The sequence below is a fragment of the Hyperolius riggenbachi genome, chromosome 4 (genome assembly GCF_040937935.1).
Source record: "Hyperolius riggenbachi isolate aHypRig1 chromosome 4, aHypRig1.pri, whole genome shotgun sequence".
NCBI classification, from domain to species: Eukaryota; Metazoa; Chordata; class Amphibia; order Anura; family Hyperoliidae; genus Hyperolius; species Hyperolius riggenbachi.
Window position 1 is genome coordinate 3,630,144 of NC_090649.1, and position 23,769 is coordinate 3,653,912.

Here is a 23,769-nt window from a genome sequence, read left to right on the forward strand (position 1 = left end):
TGTGTGTGTGTGTGTACAGTGTGTGTGTGTGTGTACAGTGTGTGTGTGTGTGTACAGTGTGTGTGTGTGTGTGTGTACAGTGTGTGTGTGTGTGTGTGTGTACAGTGTGTGTGTGTGTGTACAGTGTGTGTGTGTGTGTGTGTGTACAGTGTGTGTGTGTGTGTACAGTGTGTGTGTGTGTGTACAGTGTGTGTGTGTGTGTACAGTGTGTGTGTGTGTGTGTGTGTGTACAGTGTGTGTGTGTGTATACAGTGTGTGTGTGTACAGTGTGTGTGTGTGTGTGTGTACTGTGTGTGTGTACTGTGTGTGTGTGTACAGTGTGTGTGTGTGTGTGTATATACTATTCCTGCCCGCTGCTGTTAAGCCCAGTACGAGCGGTCAGGAGGAGTTTACGGGCGAGGGCGCATCAGTTGCCCAGCTCACTGCGTCTTCATATTGCTGGCTTTGACATTTGCTGGCCTGAGGAAGTGAGCGGAACGTGCTCACGAAACGCGTTGTCCGTGCAGATTTCATTTTTCTATTACTAGTGTCCTCTTTGAGGTACGTCACCTCTTTATTTCCTGATTTTTATGGCTTTTGAAGTGTTTTATGGGGGCGCCTCGTGTATTACTCCCCCACAGGTATGGAAACCGCGGGCACAACCAGCCGTGTACACACAAGGGCACCGGGCGCTGCTTCATCACCTCCCAGAATCACGGCTACGCTGTGGACCCCGAGACCTTACCGGAGGGCTGGTCCCCCCTTTTCACCAACGCCAATGACAAGTCCAACGAGGGGATTGTCCACAACTCCAAACCGTTTTTCAGGTGGGTGTGTTGGGTTCTCGGGTGGGTGGGGTTCTCGGGTAGGTGTCGGCTCTCCTGTAACAGATGTGACCTCACAGAGGACTCTGTGACCTCATAGTGAATAGCGCTGGTTCCAACTTGCTGGGAGCTTCCTGGCCATTCATGTTCCCCCTTCTCCCACCAGCGTGCAGTTCCATCCCGAGCACCGCGCCGGACCCATGGACCTGGTCTGTCTGTTCGATGTCTTCCTGGACACCGTGAAGGAGATGAAGGATGGGAAAATGGGAGAGCTGACAGGTGAGTGCCCGGTCTGGTGGGGGAAAAGATGGGGGACCTTATGGGGGAAGTGGGTGGGAGGAGCATCTGGTGTGGATAGAAGGGTGGGAGCAGTTTCTGGCATGGATAGGAAGGTGGGAGGAGCATCTGGTGTGGATAGGAGGGTAGGAGGCATGTCTAGTATAGATAGGAGGGTGGGAGCAGTGTCTGGCATGGATAGGAAGGTGAGAGGGAGCATCTGGTGTGGATAGAAGGGTGGGAGGAGTGACAGTGGTGGGAGCAGTGTCTGGCATGGATAGGAAGGTGGGAGGAGCATCTGGTGTGGATAGAAAGGTGGGAGGAGCGTCTGGTGTGGATAGGAGGGCGGGAGGAGTGACAGTGGTGGGAGCAGTGTCTGGCATGGATAGGAAGGTGGGAGCAGTGTCTGGTGTGGATAGGAGGGTGGGAGGAGCGTCTGGTGTGGATAGGAGGGTGGGAGGAGCGTCTGGTGTGGATAGGAGGGTGGGAGGAGCGTCTGGTGAGGGCGGGAGGAGCGTCTGGTGAGGGCGGGAGGAGCGTCTGGTGAGGGCGGGAGGAGCGTCTGGTGAGGGCGGGAGGAGCGTCTGGTGAGGGTGGGAGGAGCGTCTGGTGTGGATAGGCGGGTGGGAGGAGCGTCTGGTGTGGATAGGCGGGTGGGAGGAGCCTCTGGTGTGGATAGGCGGGTGGGAGGAGCCTCTGGTGTGGATAGGCGGGTGGGAGGAGCCTCTGGTGTGGATAGGAGGGTGGGAGGAGCCTCTGGTGTGGATAGGAGGGTGGGAGGAGCCTCTGGTGTGGATAGGAGGGTGGGAGGAGCGTCTGGCGTGGATAGGAGGGTGGGAGGAGCGTCTGGCGTGGATAGGAGGGTGGGAGGAGCGTCTGGCGTGGATAGGAGGGTGGGAGGAGCGTCTGGCGTGGATAGGAGGGTGGGAGGAGTGTCTGGCGTGGATAGGAGGGTGGGAGGAGCGTCTGGCGTGGATAGGAGGGTGGGAGGAGCGTCTGCCATGGATAGGAGGGTGGGAGGAGCGTCTGGCGTGAATAGGAGGGTGGGAGGAGCGTCTGGCGTGGATAGGAGGGTGGGAGGAGCATCTGGTGTGGATAGGAGGGTGCAAGGCGTGTCTAGTATAGATATGATGGTGGGTGGAGCGTCAGGTGTAGATAGGAGAGAGTAAAAGGAGCATCTGGCATGGATAGGAGGGTGGGAGGAGCGTCTGGTGTGGATAGGAGGGTGGGAGGAGCATCTGGTGTGAATAGGAGGGTGGGAGGAGCATCTGGTGTGAATAGGAGGGTGGGAGGAGCGTCTGGTGTGGATAGGAGGGTGGGAGGAGCATCTGCTATGGATAGGGTAGGACAGTGATCTGCAAACTTGACTCTCCAGCTGTTAAGGAACCTACAAGTCCCACAATGCATTTCAGGAGTCTGGCGGCCACAGTTATGATTCATAAAGGCAAAAGCATTGTGGGACTTGTAGTTCCTTAACAGCTGGAGAGCCAAGTTTGTAGATCACTGGGGTTGGAGGAGTGACAGTGGTGGGAGGAGTGTCTGATGTGGATAGGGGGGGTGGGAGGAGTGACAGTGGTGGGAGGAGTGTCTGATGTGGATAGGGGGGTGGGAGGAGTGACTGGTGGGAGGAGTGTCTTGTATGGATAGGGTAGGAGTGATGGTGGTGGGAGGAGTGTAGGTGTGGAAAGGAGGGTGGGAGAAGTGACTGGTAGGAGTGTCTGGTATGGATAGAATAGTGGGAGGAGTGACAGTAGTGTGAGGAGTGTCTAGGGTGGTGGGAGGAGCGTCTGGTATGTATAGGAGAGTGGGAGGAGTGACTGGTGGGAGGAGCATCTGGTGTGGGTGGGAGTGACAGTGGTGGGAGGAGTGTCTGGTATGGGTGGGAGGAGTGACTGGTGGGAGGAGCATCTGGTATGTATAGGAGAGTGGGAGGAGTGACTGTGGTGGGAGGAGCATCTGGTGTGGGTGGGAGTGACAGTGGTGGGAGGAGTGTCTGGTATGGGTGGGAGGAGTGACTGGTGGGAGGGGCATCTGGTATGTATAGGAGGGTGGGAGGAGTGACGGTGAGAGGAGCATCTGGCATGTATAGGAGGGTGGGAGGAGTGACTGGTGGGAGGAGCATCTGGCATGTATAGGAGGGTGGGAGAAGTGACTGGTGGGAGGAGTGTCTGGTATGGATAGGGTAGGAGTGGTGACGGGTGGGAGGAGCATCTGGTGTGGGTGGGAGGAGTGACAGTGGTGGGAGGAGTGTCTGGTATGGATAGGGTAGGAGTGGTGGGAGGAGCATGTGGTGTGGGTGGGAGGAGTGACAGTGGTGGGAGGAGTGTCTGGTATGGATAGTGGGTGGGAAGTTGTCATGCTGAAGTCGCCACCAGCGCCCTCCTTTGGCCACATATAGAAATGCCTCCCCTCTCGCCCTGCAGTGAAGCAGCGACTGAAGGATCTCCTCACCTATAAGGACTCACCGAGCGTGGAGGACATGGCAGCCTCCCGGCCGCGGAAGGTGCTGATCCTGGGCTCCGGGGGGCTCTCCATCGGACAGGCCGGGGAGTTCGATTATTCCGGATCTCAGGTAAATATGTTTCTGTGAAAGGTGTATTCTTTACATTCCTTCATTATTAGCATGTATTAGATGTATATATCGCCAACATATTCTGCAGCGCTGTACAATAAGGCTGTAGCCAATGATAAGGGGTGACAGACAACACGATACAGGCAGAGCCGGCTCTGGACTTCCTGCTGCTTCTCTGGACTTCCTGCTGCTTGAGGGAAACTTGTGAGGATGCAGTTCCCGGGGGAACCTCAAGGAAGCGCTCTCCTGTCTCCATGGCGAGTCACTTCAGCTGCAAGCCGCCAGGGGGAATCCCGGACAATGTGGAGGAGAAGGGGGGGGGGGGGGTGCAATACCTGGCTGCTGCTGTAATCTATCCTCTCCAACCCCCCCCCCCACCATGGTCCAGCCAGTATTTTCTTAGACCACTTCTCAGCATGGCTTCCCCTCTTCCTGTCCTCTGCCATTCCCTCCATCATGGGGAACTTCAACATCCCCATAGACACTAACACCTCCTGCACCTCCAACTTCCTGTCACTCACCACCTCCCGTGACCTCACACTATGGCCCACCACTGCAACCTATACTGACGGCCAAACACTCGACCTAATCTTCACCAGTTGGTGCTCCCTATCCAACCTCATCAACTCTTCCTTCCCACTGTCTGATCATAACTTATTCAGATTAAACATCCTTCCATCCAGTCACTACTCCCTCCCTCCCCGACCTCTACACACCACACACACGACCTAATCTCCACTAGATGCTGCTCCCTATCCAACCTCACTAACTCCTCCCTCCTGCTGTCTGATCATAACTTACTCAGATTCAGCATCCTCCCATCCAGCCTCTCCCCCCGCCCTCCCTCCCCGACCTCTATACACTCAATCCAATCTTCACTAGATGCTGCTCCCTATCCAACCTCACTAACTCCTCCCTCCTGCTGTCTGATCATAACTTACTCAGATTCAGCATCCTCCCATCCAGCCTCTCCCCCCGCCCTCTACACACTCAACCCAATCTCCACTAGATGCCGCTCCCTATCCAACCTCACTAACTCCTCCCTCCTGCTGTCTGATCATAACTTACTCAGATTCAGCATCCTCCCATCCAGCCCCCCCCTCCGCCCTCCCTCCCCCCGACCTCTACACACTCAACCCAATCTCCACTAGATGCTGCTCCCTATCCAACCTCACTAACTCCTCCCTCCTGCTGTCTGATCATAACTTACTCAGATTCAGCATCCTCCCATCCAGCCTCTCCCCCCGCCCTCTACACACTCAATCCAATCTCCACTAGATGCTGCTCCCTATCCAACCTCACTAACTCCTCCCTCCTGCTGTCTGATCATAACTTACTCAGATTCAGCATCCTCCCATCCAGCCTCTCCCCCCGCCCTCTACACACTCAATCCAATCTCCACTAGATGCTGCTCCCTATCCAACCTCACTAACTCCTCCCTCCTGCTGTCTGATCATAACTTACTCAGATTCAGCATCCTCCCATCCAGCCTCTCCCCCCGCCCTCTACACACACGACCTAATCTCCACTAGATGCCGCTCCCTATCCAACCTCACTAACTCCTCCCTCCTGCTGTCTGATCATAACTTACTCAGATTCAGCATCCTCCCATCCAGCCTCCCCTCCCCCCCCATATGCCCTCACACCTCATCTCTGACATCCTCTACCATCTCTCCTGCCTTAGAGGGAGCCTGAAAGTGATGGATATGGAAGCTGCCATATTTATTTCCTTGTGAACAATGCCAGTTGCCTGGCAGCCCTATTGCTTTTGTGGTATAAGTAGTGTCTCAGTCAAAACCCTGGAACAAGCATACAGCTAATCCAGTAAAACCTGAGTCCAGAGTTCCTGATTTGCTGCATGCTTGTTCAGGGCCCATGGCTAAATTATTAGAGACACAGTATCGGGAGAACTGTTTAAAGTGGACCTGAACTCAGAACTTTCTCTCTGCCCTAAAAGATAAGCAACAGCACAATAACCTTTACAGAAAAACATTCTTTGTTACAGATGACACAAATCCTGCAGTAAATCTGCAGCGTCTACTTCCTGCTTTTGTGATAGTTAACATCCTGTGCTTTCAAATGAGCTTATCTGCCGTGGCAGTCAGGTGACAGAGTAGACATCAGATTACAACTTGTGATTAGTCACAGACGAGGGGGAATTAGACAGACTAAACTCTCTAAATACATACAGGGTGCATTTCTCTGCTTTCCTTCTGTCCTGTGCATTTCTCTGCTTTCCTTCTGTCCTGTGCATATTCAGCCTCCGTATCCCTCTCGCCTCAGATTCCCTTTAACCTCCCTCTTAAACCTTTTTCTCCCCAAAGGCATCTTTCCATCCTCCCTCAAACAAGCCCTTATAATGCTTATACTCAAAACCTTCTCTAGACCCCTCTTCCCTGCCCAACTACCGCCCTATTTCTCTCCTCCCCTTCTCTTCCAAACTACTTGAGTGCTACATCTACACCACTTAGTCCGTCCCCTCGCTGCTAATTCTCTGATCAATGATCTCTCTCAATCTGGATTCCGCCCCAGCCACTCAATTGAAACTGCTCTACTAACCAATTACCTGGCAACTGCCAAATCTAAAGGCCCCTACTGTGTTCTCATCCTCCTAGACCTCTCTTCCACTTTTGACACAGTGGACCACCCTCTCCTTCAAATCCTCTTATCCATGGGCATCCAGGGTACTGCTCTCTCCTGGATTTCCTCTTGTCTCTCAGATACGACCTTCAGAGTCGCTCACTCGGGCACCACCTTCTCTCCACGTCCCCTCACTGTTGGAGTTCCCCAAGGCTCAGTTCTCGGACCTATGCTTTTCTCTATCTGCACTTATGGTCTGGGGCAGCTCATCAGTTCCTTTGGCTTCCAATATCACCTATACGCTGATGATACCCAGATCTACCTTTCAGCTCCTGACTTGGCTACTCTAACAGCTCGTGTCCCTGACTGTCTCAATGCAATCGCCTCCTACATGTCCTCCCGTTTTCTAAAACTCAGTATGGACAAGACCAAATTGGTTATTTTGCCACCCTACAACTCCTCGCCCCTGCCTGAGTCTTGTCATCCCTGCCCAACATCACAAGCTCTGTGACGGTCTGATAGGAATGATTTGAGAGGTAGGAGGAGAACCAGGCTAGGGCGAGGAGTTGGATACCTGCAGATTGAGGAGCAGGGGATGTTGGACTGTGTCAAATGCTGAGGAGGAGGATGGAGTATTTTCGTTCAGCCTGTGTGAGTGTGAAGTCATTGACGACCTTGGTGAGGGCAGTCTCTGCAGACCGGGCCGGCCGAAATCCGGATTGTAGGGGTCGTACGTGGGGTTACAGCCAAGGGATTGGGTCCTGTAGTTTATATTCCCTGTGTATTCCCAATATTCATCACACTGACCCAAACTTAGAACTTACAGTGCTGCCCATAATTCATACCCCTGGCAAATTTTGACTTAGTTACTTTTATTCAACCAGCAAGTAGTTTGTTTTTTTTTGACGGGAAATGACATACCATATATTCCGGCGTATAAGACGACCCCCCAACTCTTCCAATTAAAATATAGAGTTTGGGACATACTCGCCGTATAAGACTACCCCTCTTCCAACGCACACTAAATAAAAATAAAAATAAAAAAATCCTGTACTGGTGCTGTGTATGAACAGATACTGGTGCTGTACTGTATGTGGTACCCAGTATATAACAGTATATAGTCGATTGACTTGTTGCAATGGTCAACTCTCCTTAAGTACACTGGTCAGCTCTCCTTGTCTACCTGTTTATCAGAGCGGTATGGAAGAATAGATTGCGCTCCCTCAGCAGCGAGATCTGAGTGTCGGTAACAGGATAGGGCTTATCACCCGGCATCAATGACACCCGGCGTATAAGACGACCCCCAACTTTTCAGAAGATTTTCAAGGGTTAAAAAGTAGTCTTATACGCAGGAATATACAGTAGGTGTCTCCCGAAAGATAAGACGATGCAACAAGAGGCATTATTGCGGGGAAAGAAAACCTTTCTCAGCTTTTATTTACATTTGAGCAAAAAGTGTCCAGTCCAAAATTATTCATACCCTTCTCAATAATCAATAGAAAAGCCTTTATTGGCTATTACAGCAATCAAACGCTTCCTATAACAGCAGACCAGCTTTCTGCGTGTCTCCACTGGTATTTCCGCCCAATCATCTTTAGCAATGAGCTCCAAATCTTTCAGGTTGGAGGGTCTTGTTGCCATCACCCTGATCTTTCGCTCCCTCCACAGATTCTAAAGTCAGGACTCTGGCTGGGCCACTCCAAAACATTAATGTTGTTGTCTGCTAACCATTTCTTCACCACTTTTGCTGTGTGTTTTGGGTCATTGTCAGGCTGAAATGTCCACTGGTGCCCAAGGCCAAATGTCTCTGCAGACTACCTGATGTTGTCGTTGAGAATCCTCATGTATTACTCTTTTTTCATGGTGCCGTTTACTGTGATTAGGCTCCCTGGTCCATTGGCTGAAAAACACCCCCAAATCATTAGGTTCCCACCACCATGTCTGACAGTGGGGGTGGTGTTCTTTGCACTGAAGGCTTTTACTTTTTACGCCAAATGAAGGAAACATCATTGTGACCAAACAATTACATTATTGTTTCATCCGACCAGAACACAGAGGACCAGAAGTCTTCTTCTTTGTCCAGATGAGCATTTGCAAAGCCCAAGTGAGCTTTTGTGTGCCATATCTGGAGAAGTGGCATCCTCCTTGGCCTGCATCCGTGGAACCCAGCAGTGTGCAGTGTCCGTTGGATTGTCTGCCTTGAGACATTGCCCCAGCAGAGCCCAGATCCACCAGGCTGGACTTGGTGGTGATCCTTGGATTCTTTATCACCTCTCTCACTGACCTCCTGGCCAGCACAGGTGTCACTTTTTGTTTCCGACCACGTCCTCTGAGATTTTCCACAGTGCGGAACATCTTGTATTTCTTAACACTTTGCACTGCAGCCACTGGAACTTGAAAACATTTAGAAATGGCCTTGTAGCCCTTTCCTGACTTGTGAGCAGCCACAATGCGCAGTCGCAAGTCCTCACTGAGCTCCTTTTGTCTTATGCTGGGTACAAACTATGAGATTTTTCTGGCCGATTTACTGTCAGATCAATTATTTCCAATATGTCCGATTTTGCTTTCAGATCGATTTCCAAGTATTTTCTGATCGATTTTCCTATTAAAGTTAACGAAAATCGATCGGAAAATGCTCGGAAACCGATCGGCATGCAAATCGGACATGTTGGAAATCGATCTGACAGTAAATCGGCCAGAAAATCTGTGTGTACCCAGCATTAGCCATGACTGTCCACAAACCAACTGCAGAGAGCTGCTGTTTTTCACCTGTTGAGCTGTCTAAAACAGCTGTTCCCAATTAGACAGGGTAATTAGGATGTTTTAGAACAGCTTGGACTATTTGGAATGGTATAGAACTTTGGATTTTCCCACAGACTGTGACAGCTTGTGAAGGGTATGAATAATTTTGGACTGGACACTTTTTGCTAAAATTGAAATAAAAATCTGAGAATTTTTTTCCCCACAATAATGCCTCTTGTACATCTTCTTATCTTTTGGGAGACGCCTATGTCATTTCCCGTCACAAAAATACTTGCTGGTAGAATAAAAGTAACATAAAACAAATTGCCAGGGGTATGAATAATTATGGGCAGCACTGCTTGTCTTCTGCAAACTGCTGGTTTTCTTGTCCATCTTTAGAAGAGGCCTTCTTCTGGGAGGACAGCCATGCAGAGCAGTGTAATGCAGTGTGTGGCGTACGGTCTGAGCACTGACAGGCTGACCCCGGGGTGGGGATGTCTACTAGACCACAGTAGATGCAAGATGGGGACCACTAGATTTTCCTGGAGACCTTAGGAGGCTTGTAGGGAGCACCTTGGACAATACTTTGTTTTGCATGAGGACCACCATAATGGAACTACCTATAGATTGTGAATTTCCTACATTTCTGGACCTGCAACCAGAAAACGTTGGGATTTATAGCCGCACCAGAGGAATATAAACGGTTTCCTGTACAGATTGTGGGTGGAGCCTTCTCGCCCAATGTCTGTCCATCTGTGTAGTAATGTCATTTCTGTGATTGTGAAACCAGGCGTGGCGCAGATCGTAGACTCGTGTGCTGTAGCTGCAATGTATGATACAGATTGTAGAATTGTCGGCATGGTCACACCGCTCCAGACAGTTTCCCATAATCCCCTTCTCCTGCTGTTTAGGCCATTAAAGCTCTGAAGGAAGAGAACATCCAGACGGTTCTCATCAACCCCAATATCGCCACGGTGCAGACGTCCAAGGGGCTGGCGGACAAGGTGTACTTCCTGCCAATCACAGCAGACTACGTGGCACAGGTGGGTGTGGCCTGACACGGTTGGTACGTGTTTGGCTTATTGTCTGAGTTCCTCTAACACCCCGCTCCCTCCCCGCAGGTGATAAAGAACGAGCGGCCGGACGGTGTTCTCCTCACGTTTGGCGGTCAGACAGCCCTGAATTGCGGCGTGGAGCTGACGAAGCGCGGCGTGCTGGAGAAGTACAACGTGCGGGTGCTGGGCACGCCGGTCAGCTCCATCGAGATGACCGAAGACCGCAAGATCTTTGTGGAGAAGATGGAGGAGATCGGAGAACATGTGGCCCCCAGCGAGGCCGCCCTCTCCCTGGAGCAGGTACTGGGAGGACCCCCCCCCCCGCATGTTCCACCCCCCCCTTCCCCCCCATATGTGCTGCTAATGCTGTCTGTCCCTCCAGGCTCAGGCCGCTGCAGACCGCCTGGGGTATCCAGTCCTGGTCCGCTCTGCCTACGCTTTAGGTGGCCTTGGATCCGGCTTTGCCAACAATAAGGAGGAGCTGACGGCCCTTGTGTGCCAGGCCTTCGCACACACCACCCAGGTCCTGGTGGACAAATCGCTGAAGGGATGGAAGGAGATAGAGTACGAGGTGGTGAGAGATGCCTACAACAATTGTGTGACGGTAAGAATCGTTCTATCACCTCGTCTCTGGGGGGAGATCTGTAGACTGCCTCAGAGTGACTAGATTCATACCCTGGGGAGATCTGTAGAGACTGGATTCATACCTGGGGGAGATCTGTAGAGACTGGATTCATACCCTGGGGAGATCTGTAGAGACTGGATTCATACCCTGGGGAGATCTGTAGAGACTGGATTCATACCCTGGGGAGATCTGTAGAGACTGGATTCATACCCTGGGGAGATCTGTAGAGACTGGATTCATACCCTGGGGAGATCTGTAGAGACTAGATTCATACCCTGGGGAGATCTGTAGAGACTGGATTCAAACCCTGGGGAGATCTGTAGAGACTGGATTCATACCTGGGGGAGATCTGTAGAGACTGGATTCATACCTGGGGGAGATCTGTAGAGACTAGATTCATACCTGGGGGAGATCTGTAGAGACTAGATTCATACCTGGGGGAGATCTGTAGAGACTAGATTCATACCTGGGGGAGATCAGTAGAGACTGGATTCATACCTGGGAGAGATCAGTAGAGACTGGATTCATACCTGGGGGAGATCTGTAGAGACTGGATTCATACCCTGGGGGAGATCAGTAGAGACTGGATTCATACCTGTGGAGATCTGTAGAGACTGGATTCATACCCTGGGGGAGATCAGTAGAGACTGGATTCATACCCTGTGGAGATCTGTAGAGACTGGATTCATACCTGTGGAGATCTGTAGAGACTGGATTCATACCCTGGGGAGATCTGTAGAGACTGGATTCATACCCTGAGGAGATCTGTAGAGACTAGATTCATACCTGGGGGAGATCAGTAGAGACTGGATTCATACCTGGGGGAGATCAGTAGAGACTGGATTCATACCTGGGGAGATCAGTAGAGACTGGATTCATACCTGGGGGAGATCTGTAGAGACTAGATTCATACCCTGGGGAGATCTGTAGAGACTAGATTCATACCCTGGGGAGATCTGTAGAGACTGGATTCATACCTGGGGGAGATCTGTAGAGACTGGATTCATACCTGGGGGAGATCTGTAGAGACTGCATTCATACCCTGGGGGAGATCTGTAGAGACTGGATTCATACCTGGGGAGATCTGTAGAGACTGGATTCATACCTGGGGAGATCTGTAGAGACTGGATTCATACCTGGGGAGATCTGTAGAGACTGGATTCATACCTGGGGGAGATCTGTAGAGACTGGATTCATACCCTGGGGAGATCTGTAGAGACTGGATTCATACCCTGGGGAGATCTGTAGAGACTGGATTCATACCTGGGGAGATCTGTAGAGACTGGATTCATACCTGGGGGAGATCTGTAGAGACTAGCCCAGAGTTGAGCTCCATACACACGTTAGACTGCGCTCATCAGAAACTGAGCGATCCCCGAAGGTTACCCAACAGTGAACGACATTCACTCACATTTGAGTTCAGTGATTGCATAGTGACGGCACAGGATTGTTACTGGAAGTGTGAAAAGAAGGACCCCTTAGCGTGAGATACGCAACACGTGCATATTTTGAATTGATCCATTGTGTCGTCATACACAGATTATCATTCATACCCATACACTGTGGATGGATCAGTCCAAATGAATTATAAGTTGTCTTTCATAGTCATTAGGACACTTTGTGGTTTAGTGTGTGTTCTGCGCCGTACTGGATTCCTACCTAGAGATCTAAGACTGTCCCGGTGTGACTGGACTTGTACCTTGGACCTTCCTCTCATGTCCTACAATATATGAACTTTAAAGTCTCTACCTCAAGCTGCTGAACAGAACCCCTCTAGAACATGTAGCCATATGGATTTCACATATTGTCCTCTTCCTCCCTTTTATGGCAGGTGTGTAACATGGAGAACGTGGACCCTCTGGGCATCCATACTGGGGAATCCATAGTGGTGGCTCCCAGCCAGACCCTGAACGACCACGAGTACAACATGCTGAGGAACACTGCTATCAAGGTCATCCAGCACCTCGGCATTGTTGGGGAGTGTAACATCCAGTATGCTCTGAACCCGGAGTCAGAGGAGGTAAGTGGCTCCCAGCCTGGTGTCCTGCAACACATGGCTATATCTGTGCACTGTGTGTGGCAGTGAGGGCTCTGTCTTTGTGTAGATGTCTTACTGGAGCCGGGAAGGCCCCATCTTCCTGGAGTACAGCATGAAAGTTCTTCTGATGTGAGGTGTGAAGAGGTGGCTACCTTTCAGTGTGTTGTGGTTGGGTATTTGGTTGGAAGCTTCCTCTGGCGTGTTGTGGTTGGGTATTTGGTTGGAAGCTTCCTCTGGCGTGTTGTGGTTGGGTATTTGGTTGGAAGCTTCCTCTGGCGTGTTGTGGTTGGGTATTTGGTTGGAAGCTTCCTCTGGCGTGTTGTGGTTGGGTATTTGGTTGGAAGCTTCCTCTGGCGTGTTGTGGTTTGGTATTTGGTTGGAAGGTTCCTCTGGTGTGTTGTGGTTGGGTATTTGGTTGGATGGATCCTCTGGTGTGTTGTAGTTGGGTATATGGTTGGAAGGTTCTTCTGGCATGTTGTGGTTGGGTATTTGGTTTGAAGCTTCCTCTGGTGTGTTGTGGTTGGGTATTTGGTTGGATGGATCCTCTGGTGTGTTGTGGTTGAGTATTTGGTTGGAAGGTTCCTCTGGCATGTTGTGGTTGGGTATTTGGTTGGAAGCTTCCTCTGGTGTGTTGTGGCTGGGTATTTGGTTGTAAGCTTCTCTGGCGTGTTGTGGTTTGGTATTTGGTTGGAAGGTTCCTCTGGCGTGTTGTGATTGGGTATTTGGTTGGATGGATCCTCTTGTGTGGTTGGGTATTTGGTTGGAAGCTTCCTCTGGGGTGTTGTGGTTGGGTATTTGGTTTGAAAAGATGTGAAGACCGTTTTGACCTCTATTTTTTGCTCCTCTCAGTATTACATCATCGAGGTGAACGCTCGACTCTCCCGCAGCTCTGCTCTTGCTAGTAAGGCTACTGGATACCCCCTGGCATACGTGGCAGCCAAGCTATCCCTGGGCATCCCTCTGCCAGTTCTCAGGTATGCCTCCTTGTGGTCAGAGCTGGCTTATCAGCTCTTTTGTATCTACCTATGTTCTTTGTGTGCTTACCAAATAAGACTCTTGAGTATCTAAAGAATAACACGAGGCATGGGAGTGTGAGGAACACGTCAGAGTAGCTGTGGGATAATGTGAGGGCATGTGAGTGTGAGGAACGTGTCCTCAGTGTTGCTTTCATCCTCTCCTGATCTTTCTTCGCAGGAATTCCGTAACCAACTCCACCACCGCTAACTTTGAGCCCAGTTTGGATTACTGTGTGGTAAAAGTTCCACGCTGGGATCTTAGTAAGTTCCTGCGAGTCAGCACCAAGATCGGCAGCTCCATGAAGAGTGTAGGTAGGTGTGTGGCCTGGTTAGTATTGGGGCGGTAGAGATGGGACAGTGTCTGATGATAGCCGTATTTCCTGTGTGACATCACTGATCTCTAGACGGGCAGAGACTCCTCACATTCTGCGCTCAAGGCTTCTAGCAGGGGACGGCATGCACTCAGGAGTAGTGTTGGTGCTGGTATTTGGGATGTTGCATTCGGAGACCCCAATTATGATGAACGCAGCACTGTAGCACCTGAGTTATTGGGCAGGGTCACGGGGAGGACGGCGTGCGTCGCATGTTTCTGACGGGAGGAGAAATTCCCGGCTTAGGAGGAGGGATCGGAGTCATGAAGCACAGCCCCTTGACCCTTTCCACTAGCTCTGGTGCAGAAGTGCGGTGCTCAGTGTAATTGGGGTCTCTGAATGCAGCACCCCAAATTCCAACACTACATAGGAGGCTATATGGCACAATATCAGTCTCCGGAGGGCCATATGCGTGTCCCAGAGGTTGAGTCTTATTCCTCCATCCTTGTCCTGATGGTGGGAGTAATTTTTGCCCTTTCTCTTCCTGTCTTGGCGTCTCTGGCAGTATTCGGTCTTGTCCAGAGACTTTGCGTATGTGTTGAACTCCCCTGGTGTGCAGGGATTGGTAGAGAATTCCGGAATATACTGTTCCCGTTCTGTCCCTGGGTTTGGTGGCATTTGGTTAGTAAGAGCTACACTTGACGCTAATGATGTCTCCCCTCTCAGGAGAAGTCATGTCGGTGGGAAGGAACTTCGAGGAGGCGTTCCAGAAGGCTTTGCGGATGGTGGATGAGAACTGTGTAGGGTTTGATCACACGGTGAAGTCTTCATCAGATGAGGTAAGTGCTGTCCAGTCATATCGGCGTCTTTCTGGGGTCCTGATGACCATGTAACCCATGCGATGTCTTCTGCAGGAGTTGGAGACGCCCACCGACAAGCGGATCTTTGTGTTGGCTGCTGCCCTGCGAGCCGGGTACACCATTGAGCGATTGTACCAACTTACCAAGATCGATCGCTGGTTCCTCTATAAGATGAAGAACGTCACTGACCATCTCTCCACCCTGGAGACCCACCAGCACCAGAGCACCATGCCCCGCCAGGTCCTGCTCCGCGCCAAGCAGCTGGGCTTCTCTGACAAGCAGATAGCGCAAGCCGTGCAGAGGTGAGACACGTCCTCTCTCCAGTGCTCTGCAGTGGGCATTATTGTGCTGAGCGATACGTCTGACTTCCTCTAAATCTCAGGCACTCCACTGGTCAGACCCTCTTCTGCCCTCGCGGGTCAGACCCTCTGCTGCCCTCAGTCACGGGTAAACATGTTTGGACTCCTCCCCACTCTCTGGTCCCAGTATTGATGGTCACAGGCTCTTCCCCTTTTGGGTACGGTATAGTCAGTCTCCTCCCCTCTCTCTGGTTACAGTACGGAGCTGGCAGTGAGGAAGATGCGGCAGGAATTGAAGATTTTGCCGGTGGTGAAGCAGATTGACACAGTGGCTGCGGAGTGGCCGGCACAGACCAACTACCTGTACCTGACCTATAACGGCACTGAGCATGACCTAGCCTTCCTGGAGCCACACGTCATGGTGATTGGCTCCGGCGTCTACCGCATCGGCAGCAGCGTGGAGTTTGATTGGTGCGCTGTGGGCTGCATCCAGGAGCTGCGCAAGGTAAAGAAATGAGAAGGGAGGGGCTTAGGAGGGTCGCACTTGTATAGAAGCGGCAGGTGGTTATTTCCGCATTATACGTACGATACTGGGCATTAACCTCTGAACTTTGTTGGGACATTCGGTCTTTCACGTTGCATATTTTGCTGTCGGGAGAGGGCGTCAGGCATGGCGGGAGGGCAGCAGGCATGGGGAGAGGGTGTCAGGCATGGTGGGGATGGCCTCGGGCATGGCGGGAGGGCAACAGGTATGCGGAGAGGGCGTCGGGCATGGTGGGGAGGGCCTCGGGCGTGGCAGGAGGGCAGCAGGCATGGGGAGAGGGCGTCAACATGGTGGGGAGGGCCTCAGGCATGGGGAGACGGGGCGTCAGGCATGGTGGGAGGGTGCCAGGCAGGTGGGGAGTACAACGGGCGTGGCGGGAGGGCCTCGGGCATGGTGGGATGACTCCTGTTTGTTGAGTTGTTGACCTTATTGTCTCTTTATCTATTATGACAGATGGGCTTCAAGACCATCATGGTTAATTATAACCCAGAAACTGTCAGCACAGACTACGACATGTGTGACCGACTCTACTTTGACGAGATCTCCTTTGAGGTGAGTATCAGAGGTTTGCAGAATGCTTTGAATGAGTTTTAATAGGTTGTGTTAGGAGATTCTTGGGTATTTAGGGAGCTGAAACCAGACCCTTTTTATAGTTGTGGTCATGTAGCAATTGGTTGTAACCTCTGTCAGTAGGTCTCCATGGATGACGACCTCTCAGTAGATGTAGTCTGTAGTAATGATTTAGCAGACCATGTAAATTGGCAGGTGTCCAGGTGATTGAGGAACATGAATATCTCTCAGTAGATGTGGTCTGTGGGAATGATTTGGTAGACCTTGTATACTGGCAGGCCTCCAGGTGATGAAGACCTCTCAGTAGATGTGGTCTGTGGTAACTGTTTAGTAGACCCTGTATACTGGCAGGTCTCCAGGTGATGGATGAAGACCTCTCAGTAGATGTGGTCTGTGGTAACTGTTTAGTAGTCCCTGTATATTGGCAGGTCTCCAGGGGATGGATGAAGACCTCTCAGTAGGTGTGGACTGTGGTAACTGTTTAGTAGACCCTGTATACTGGCAGGTCTCCAGGTGATGAAGACCTCTCAGTAGGTGTGGACTGTGGTAACTGTTTAGTAGACCCTGTATACTGGGAGGTCTCCAGGTGATGGATGAAGACCTCTCAGTAGGTGTGGTCTGTGGTAACTGTTTAGTAGACCCTGTATACTGGCAGGTCTCCAGGTGATGGATGAAGACCTCTCAGTAGGTGTGGTCTGTGGTAACTGTTTAGTAGACCCTGTATATTGGCAGGTCTCCAGGTGATGGATGAAGACCTCTCAGTAGGTGTGGTCTGTGGTAACTGTTTAGTAGACCCTGTATACTGGCAGGGCTCCAGGTGATGGATGAAGACCTCTCAGTAGGTGTGGTCTGTGGTAACTGTTTAGTAGACCCTGTATACTGGCAGGTCTCCAGGTGATGGATGAAGACCTCTTAGTAGGTGTGGTCTGTGGTAACTGTTTAGTAGACCCTGTATACTGGCAGGTCTCCGGGTGATGGATGAAGACCTCTCAGTAGATGTGGTCTGTGGTAACTGTTTAGTAGACCCTGTATACTGGCAGGTCTCCGGGTGATGGATGAAGACCTCTCAATAGATGTGGTCTGTGGTAACTGTTTAGTAGACCCTGTATACTGGCAGGTCTCCAGGGGATGGCTAAAGACCTCTCAGTAGGTCTGGTCTGTGGTAACTGTTTAGTAGACCCTGTATACTGGCAGGTCTCCAGGTGATGGATGAAGACCTCTCAGTAGGTGTGGTCTGTGGTAACTGTTTAGTAGACCCTGTATACTGGCAGGTCTCCGGGTGATGGATGAAGACCTCTCAGTAGATGTGGTCTGTGGTAACTGTTTAGTAGACCCTGTATACTGGCAGGTCTCCAGGGGATGGCTAAAGACCTCTCCGTAGATGTGGTCTGTGGTAACTGTTTAGAAGACCCTGTATACTGGCAGGTCTCCAGGTGATGGATGAAGACCTCTCAGTAGGTCTGGTCTGTGGTAACTGTTTAGTAGACCCTGTATACTGGCAGGTCTCCAGGTGATGGCTGAAGACCTCTCAGTAGGTGTGGTCTGTGGTAACTGTTTAGTAGACCCTGTATATTGGCAGGCCTCCAGGTGATGAAGACCTCTCAGTAGATGTGGTCTGTGGTAACTGTTTAGTAGACCCTGTATACTGGCAGGTCTCCGGGTGATGGATGAAGACCTCTCAGTAGGTGTGGACTGTGGTAACGGTTTAGTAGACCCTGTATATTGGCAGGTCTCCAGGTGATGGATGAAGACCTCTCAGTAGATGTGGTCTGTGGTAACTGTTTAGTAGACCCTGTATACTGGCAGGTCTCCAGGTGATGGATGAAGACCTCTCAGTAGGTGTGGTCTGTGGTAACTGTTTAGTAGACCCTGTATACTGGCAGGTCTCCGGGTGATGGATGAAGACCTCTCAGTAGATGTGGTCTGTGGTAACTGTTTAGTAGACCCTGTATACTGGCAGGTCTCCAGGGGATGGCTAAAGACCTCTCCGTAGATGTGGTCTGTGGTAACTGTTTAGAAGACCCTGTATACTGGCAGGTCTCCAGGTGATGGATGAAGACCTCTCAGTAGGTCTGGTCTGTGGTAACTGTTTAGTAGACCCTGTATACTGGCAGGTCTCCAGGTGATGGATGAAGACCTCTCAGTAGGTGTGGTCTGTGGTAACGGTTTAGTAGACCCTGTATACTGGCAGGTCTCCAGGTGATGGATGAAGACCTCTCAGTAGGTGTGGACTGTGGTAACTGTTTAGTAGACCCTGTATACTGGCAGGTCTCCAGGTGATGGATGAAGACCTCTCAGTAGGTCTGGTCTGTGGTAACTGTTTAGTAGACCCTGTATACTGGCAGGTCTCCAGGTGATGGATGAAGACCTCTCAGTAGGTGTGGTCTGTGGTAACTGTTTAGTAGACCCTGTATACTGGCAGGTCTCCAGGTGATGGATGAAGACCTCTCAGTAGGTGTGGTCTGTGGTAACTGTTTAGTAGACCTTGTATACTGGCAGGTCTCCAGGTGATGGATGAAGACCTCTCAGTAGGTGTGGTCTGTGGTAACTGTTTAGTAGACCTTGTATACTGGCAGGTCTCCAGGTGATGGCTGAAGACCTCTCAGTAGGTGTGGTCTGTGGTAACTGTTTAGTAGACCCTGTATATTGGCAGGCCTCCAGGTGATGAAGACCTCTCAGTAGATGTGGTCTGTGGTAACTGTTTAGTAGACCCTGTATATTGGCAGGTCTCCAGGTGATGGATGAAGACCTCTCAGTAGATGTGGTCTGTGGTAACTGTTTAGTAGACCCTGTATACTGGCAGGTCTCCAGGTGATGGATGAAGACCTCTCAGTAGGTGTGGTCTGTGGTAACTGTTTAGTAGACCCTGTATACTGGCAGGTCTCCGGGTGATGGATGAAGACCTCTCAGTAGGTGTGGACTGTGGTAACGGTTTAGTAGACCCTGTATATTGGCAGGTCTCCAGGTGATGGATGAAGACCTCTCAGTAGATGTGGTCTGTGGTAACTGTTTAGTAGACCCTGTATACTGGCAGGTCTCCAGGTGATGGATGAAGACCTCTCAGTAGGTGTGGTCTGTGGTAACTGTTTAGTAGACCCTGTATACTGGCAGGTCTCCGGGTGATGGATGAAGACCTCTCAGTAGATGTGGTCTGTGGTAACTGTTTAGTAGACCCTGTATACTGGCAGGTCTCCAGGGGATGGCTAAAGACCTCTCAGTAGGTGTGGTCTGTGGTAACTGTTTAGTAGACCCTGTATACTGGCAGGTCTCCAGGTGATGGATGAAGACCTCTCAGTAGATGTGGTCTGTGGTAACTGTTTAGTAGACCCTGTATACTGGCAGGTCTCCAGGTGATGGATGAAGACCTCTCAGTAGGTGTGGTCTGTGGTAACTGTTTAGTAGACCCTGTATACTGGCAGGTCTCCGGGTGATGGATGAAGACCTCTCAGTAGGTGTGGTCTGTGGTAACTGTTTAGTAGACCCTGTATACTGGCAGGTCTCCGGGTGATGGATGAAGACCTCTCAGTAGGTGTGGTCTGTGGTAACTGTTTAGTAGACCCTGTATACTGGCAGGCCTCCAGGTGATGGATGAAGACCTCTCAGTAGGTCTGGTCTGTGGTAACTGTTTAGTAGACCCTGTATACTGGCAGGCCTCCAGGTGATGAAGACCTCTCAGTAGATGTGGTCTGTGGTAACTGTTTAGTAGACCCTGTATACTGGCAGGTCTCCAGGTGATGGATGAAGACCTCTCAGTAGATGTGGTCTGTGGTAACTGTTTAGTAGACCCTGTATACTGGCAGGTCTCCAGGTGATGGATGAAGACCTCTCAGTAGGTGTGGACTGTGGTAACTGTTTAGTAGACCCTGTATACTGGCAGGTCTCCAGGTGATGGATGAAGACCTCTCAGTAGGTGTGGTCTGTGGTAACTGTTTAGTAGACCCTGTATACTGGCAGGTCTCCAGGTGATGGATGAAGACCTCTTAGTAGGTGTGGTCTGTGGTAACTGTTTAGTAGACCTTGTATACTGGCAGGTCTCCAGGTGATGAAGACCTCTCAGTAGATGTGGTCTGTGGTAACTGTTTAGTAGACCCTGTATACTGGCAGGTGTCCAGGTGATGAAGACCTCTCAGTAGATGTGGTCTGTGGTAACTGTTTAGTAGACCCTGTATACTGGCAGGTCTCCAGGTGATGGCTGAAGACCTCTCAGTAGGTGTGGTCTGTGGTAACTTTAGTAGACCCTGTATATTGGCAGGTCTCCAGATTGGGGAAAGTGGATGAAGAATACTTTGAAGTTGTCTGTGGTAACGGTTTAGTAGACCCTGTATACTGGCAGGTCTCCAGGTGATGGATGAGGACCTCTTAGTAGGTGTGGTCTGTGGTAACTGTTTAGTAGACCTTGTATACTGGCAGGTCTCCAGGTGATGAAGACCTCTCAGTAGATGTGGTCTGGTAACTGTTTAGTAGACCCTGTATACTGGCAGGTCTCCAGGTGATGAAGACCTCTCAGTAGATGTGGTCTGTGGTAACTGTTTAGTAGACCCTGTATACTGGCAGGTCTCCAGGTGATGGATGAAGACCTCTCAGTAGGTGTGGTCTGTGGTAACGGTTTAGTAGTCCCTGTATATTGGCAGGTCTCCAGGTGATGGATGAAGACCTCTCAGTAGGTGTGGACTGTGGTAACTGTTTAGTAGACCCTGTATACTGGGAGGTCTCCAGGTGATGGATGAAGACCTCTCAGTAGGTGTGGTCTGTGGTAACGGTTTAGTAGTCCCTGTATATTGGCAGGTCTCCAGGTGATGGATGAAGACCTCTCAGTAGGTGTGGACTGTGGTAACTGTTTAGTAGACCCTGTATACTGGGAGGTCTCCAGGTGATGGATGAAGACCTCTCAGTAGGTGTGGTCTGTGGTAACTGTTTAGTAGACCCTGTATACTGGGAGGTCTCCAGGTGATGGATGAAGACCTCTCAGTAGGTGTGGTCTGTGGTAACTGTTTAGTAGACCCTGTATATTGGCAGGTCTCCGGGTGATGAAGACCTCTCAGTAGATGTGGTCTGTGGTAACTGTTTAGTAGACCCTGTATACTGGCAGGTCTCCAGGTGATGGCTGAAGACCTCTCAGTAGGTGTGGTCTGTGGTAACGGTTTAGTAGACCCTGTATATTGGCAGGACTCCGGGTGATGGAAGACGACCACTCAGCAGATGTGGTCTGTGGTAATGATTGGTAGGCCTTGTATACTGGCAGGTTTCCAGGTGAGTAATGAACATGGATGAAGACCTCTCAGTAGGTGTGGTCTGTGGTAACTGTTTAGTAGACCCTGTATATTGGCAGGTCTCCAGATTGGGGAAAGTGGATGAAGAATACTTTGAAGTTGTTGTCTGTGGTAATGATTTAGTAGAAGTTGGCCACCATATGCAGTTCTTCTCCTGATTTTTCACCTAAGCAATACTTTCACAGCTTGCAATAAAATTTATTTGAAACCCCCAGCAATCAGGAAAATACTCAAAATAATATTGATAGTACTTTTTCAGCAACATTTGGATATTTGTTCAATTGTAAAATGTTAAAAAGGTTATTTTAAAGAGAATATGAGAAAGTGAATTGCACATGCGCCCTTGTATTATTACCAGGTCTTCAGGTGAGTGAGGAGCATGGATGAAGACCTCTCGGTAGCTGTGGTCTGTGGTAATGATTGGTAGACCTTGTATTATTACCAGGTCTTCAGGTGAGTGAGGAGCATGGATGAAGACCTCTCAGTAGATGTGGTCTGTGGTAATGATTGGTAGACCTTGTACGTATGCTGAGAATACACAGTTAGTTTTTTGGCAGATTTACTGCCCAAACGATCTTCTCAATTTCCATTCATTTCAATGAGAGACGATCGAAATCAGATCTGACCTGTCGGAAATTATCTATCAAGCCATCTATCTGGCAAAAAACCTCATGGTGTATTCCCAGCATTGGCGTTCTTGAGGAGAATGGTTGGGACCCCTCTGTAGCTCTGGCTTTTTCCCATAGTCTTGCTCCATATGCATCACTGTTGTATTTATTTCTTCTGCTCTTTTCCAGGTGGTGATGGACATCTATGAACTGGAGAACCCAGATGGTATCATCCTGTCCATGGGGGGCCAGTTACCCAATAATATTGCCATGTCCCTCCACCGCCAACAGTGCCGTGTTTTGGGGACCTCACCAGATTCCATTGACTCGGCTGAAAACCGCTTCAAGTTCTCCAGAATGCTGGACACCATCGGTATCAGTCAGCCTCAATGGAAAGAGCTCTCGGACTTGGAGGTGAGGCCGTCTCAGAGATAATGAAGCCAGAGTATTGAGTAACTGAAGGACTCTTGCCCTGGGTATAAAGACAAGTGGGCTATAGTGTGGTGGGATTCCATTGAAGGCTTAACCACTTCACTACTGGGGTATTTCCCCCTTCTGGACTAGAGCAATTTTCACCTATCTGCGTTCCTTCCATTCATTTGCCTATAACTTTATTACTACTTATCACAATGAAACAATCTGTATTTTTTTTTTTTCTTTAGCCACCAATTAGGCTTTCTTTGGTTGGTACATTTTGCTAAAAATAATTTTATTCAAAGTGCATTTTAATGGGAAAGTTAAGAGAAAAAAAAAAAGGAAAAAAATCATTTGCGTTTTCGGCCATTTATATTTTAAAATAATACACGCCACCATAATTAAAAGCCACACATTTTATTTGTCCTAGTTATTCAAACATTTAAAATCTTTCCCTAGTACAATGTATGGCGCCAATATTTTATTGGGACATGAAGGTGCATTTTTTTCAATTTTGCGTCCACGAATTACAAGCCCATAATTTCCTAAGTAACATTAATATACCCTTTTTGACATGCATATTAAAAGAAAAACGTTCAGTCCCTAAGCTAACTATTTATGTATAATAATTTTTTTAATGCATATAATTTATTTAGGTAACTGTGGGAGAAGGTGGGAAGTAAGGGGTTAATTTCTATTTTTTTTTTTTTTTTTATGGTGTATGTACAGTAGGTGTAATTTTACTATTCGGCCACAAGAAGTTCTTGCGCATTATTTCCTATTCGCTTACTATAATATACGCTAAACAGGAAGTAATGCGTGGATGTGTTACTTCGGAAGTTACAAATGATCGCGGCGTCTCATTGATGCCGGCCATCATTTAAACTGGGACTTAGATTAATGAATGGGAACACAGATTCATTCCTCTTCCCCCCCCCCCCCCACCCCAATGGGCGGTGGGAAATACGGCGACGGGAGCGTGCGCGGGAGCGTGCGGCTGCCATCCACAGCAATTGACGAGTATCTTCGTGACTGAAGTCCTGCCTGACGTAGATATACTGCAGTGAACCTTGAAAGCGGTTATTGATGGGGTTTGGTGATAAAAGTGCAGTTGTCTAGCTGGGATATTAGGTTCCTCTCTCAGTTTCAATGAAGTGTGGAAGGCAATATGACCAGTATTTATAGG

General features: G+C 49.9%; 1 protein-coding gene across 2 annotated transcripts in view; it reads left to right on the forward strand.

Moving 5' to 3' along the window:
- Positions 1 to 23,769, forward strand: part of CAD (carbamoyl-phosphate synthetase 2, aspartate transcarbamylase, and dihydroorotase) — a 99,888-nt gene that overhangs the window by 18,300 nt on the left and 57,819 nt on the right. For both annotated transcript variants that reach the window (XM_068279817.1, XM_068279818.1), the window contains exons 7-20: positions 621 to 806; positions 970 to 1,082; positions 3,503 to 3,651; positions 9,885 to 10,016; positions 10,095 to 10,328; positions 10,411 to 10,632; positions 12,485 to 12,673; positions 13,541 to 13,665; positions 13,886 to 14,019; positions 14,745 to 14,857; positions 14,933 to 15,180; positions 15,436 to 15,682; positions 16,175 to 16,273; positions 22,359 to 22,583. In XM_068279817.1, the coding sequence (XP_068135918.1) occupies positions 621 to 806; positions 970 to 1,082; positions 3,503 to 3,651; positions 9,885 to 10,016; positions 10,095 to 10,328; positions 10,411 to 10,632; positions 12,485 to 12,673; positions 13,541 to 13,665; positions 13,886 to 14,019; positions 14,745 to 14,857; positions 14,933 to 15,180; positions 15,436 to 15,682; positions 16,175 to 16,273; positions 22,359 to 22,583 (2,416 nt within the window). The remainder of the gene's footprint in view (positions 1 to 620; positions 807 to 969; positions 1,083 to 3,502; positions 3,652 to 9,884; positions 10,017 to 10,094; positions 10,329 to 10,410; positions 10,633 to 12,484; positions 12,674 to 13,540; positions 13,666 to 13,885; positions 14,020 to 14,744; positions 14,858 to 14,932; positions 15,181 to 15,435; positions 15,683 to 16,174; positions 16,274 to 22,358; positions 22,584 to 23,769) is intronic.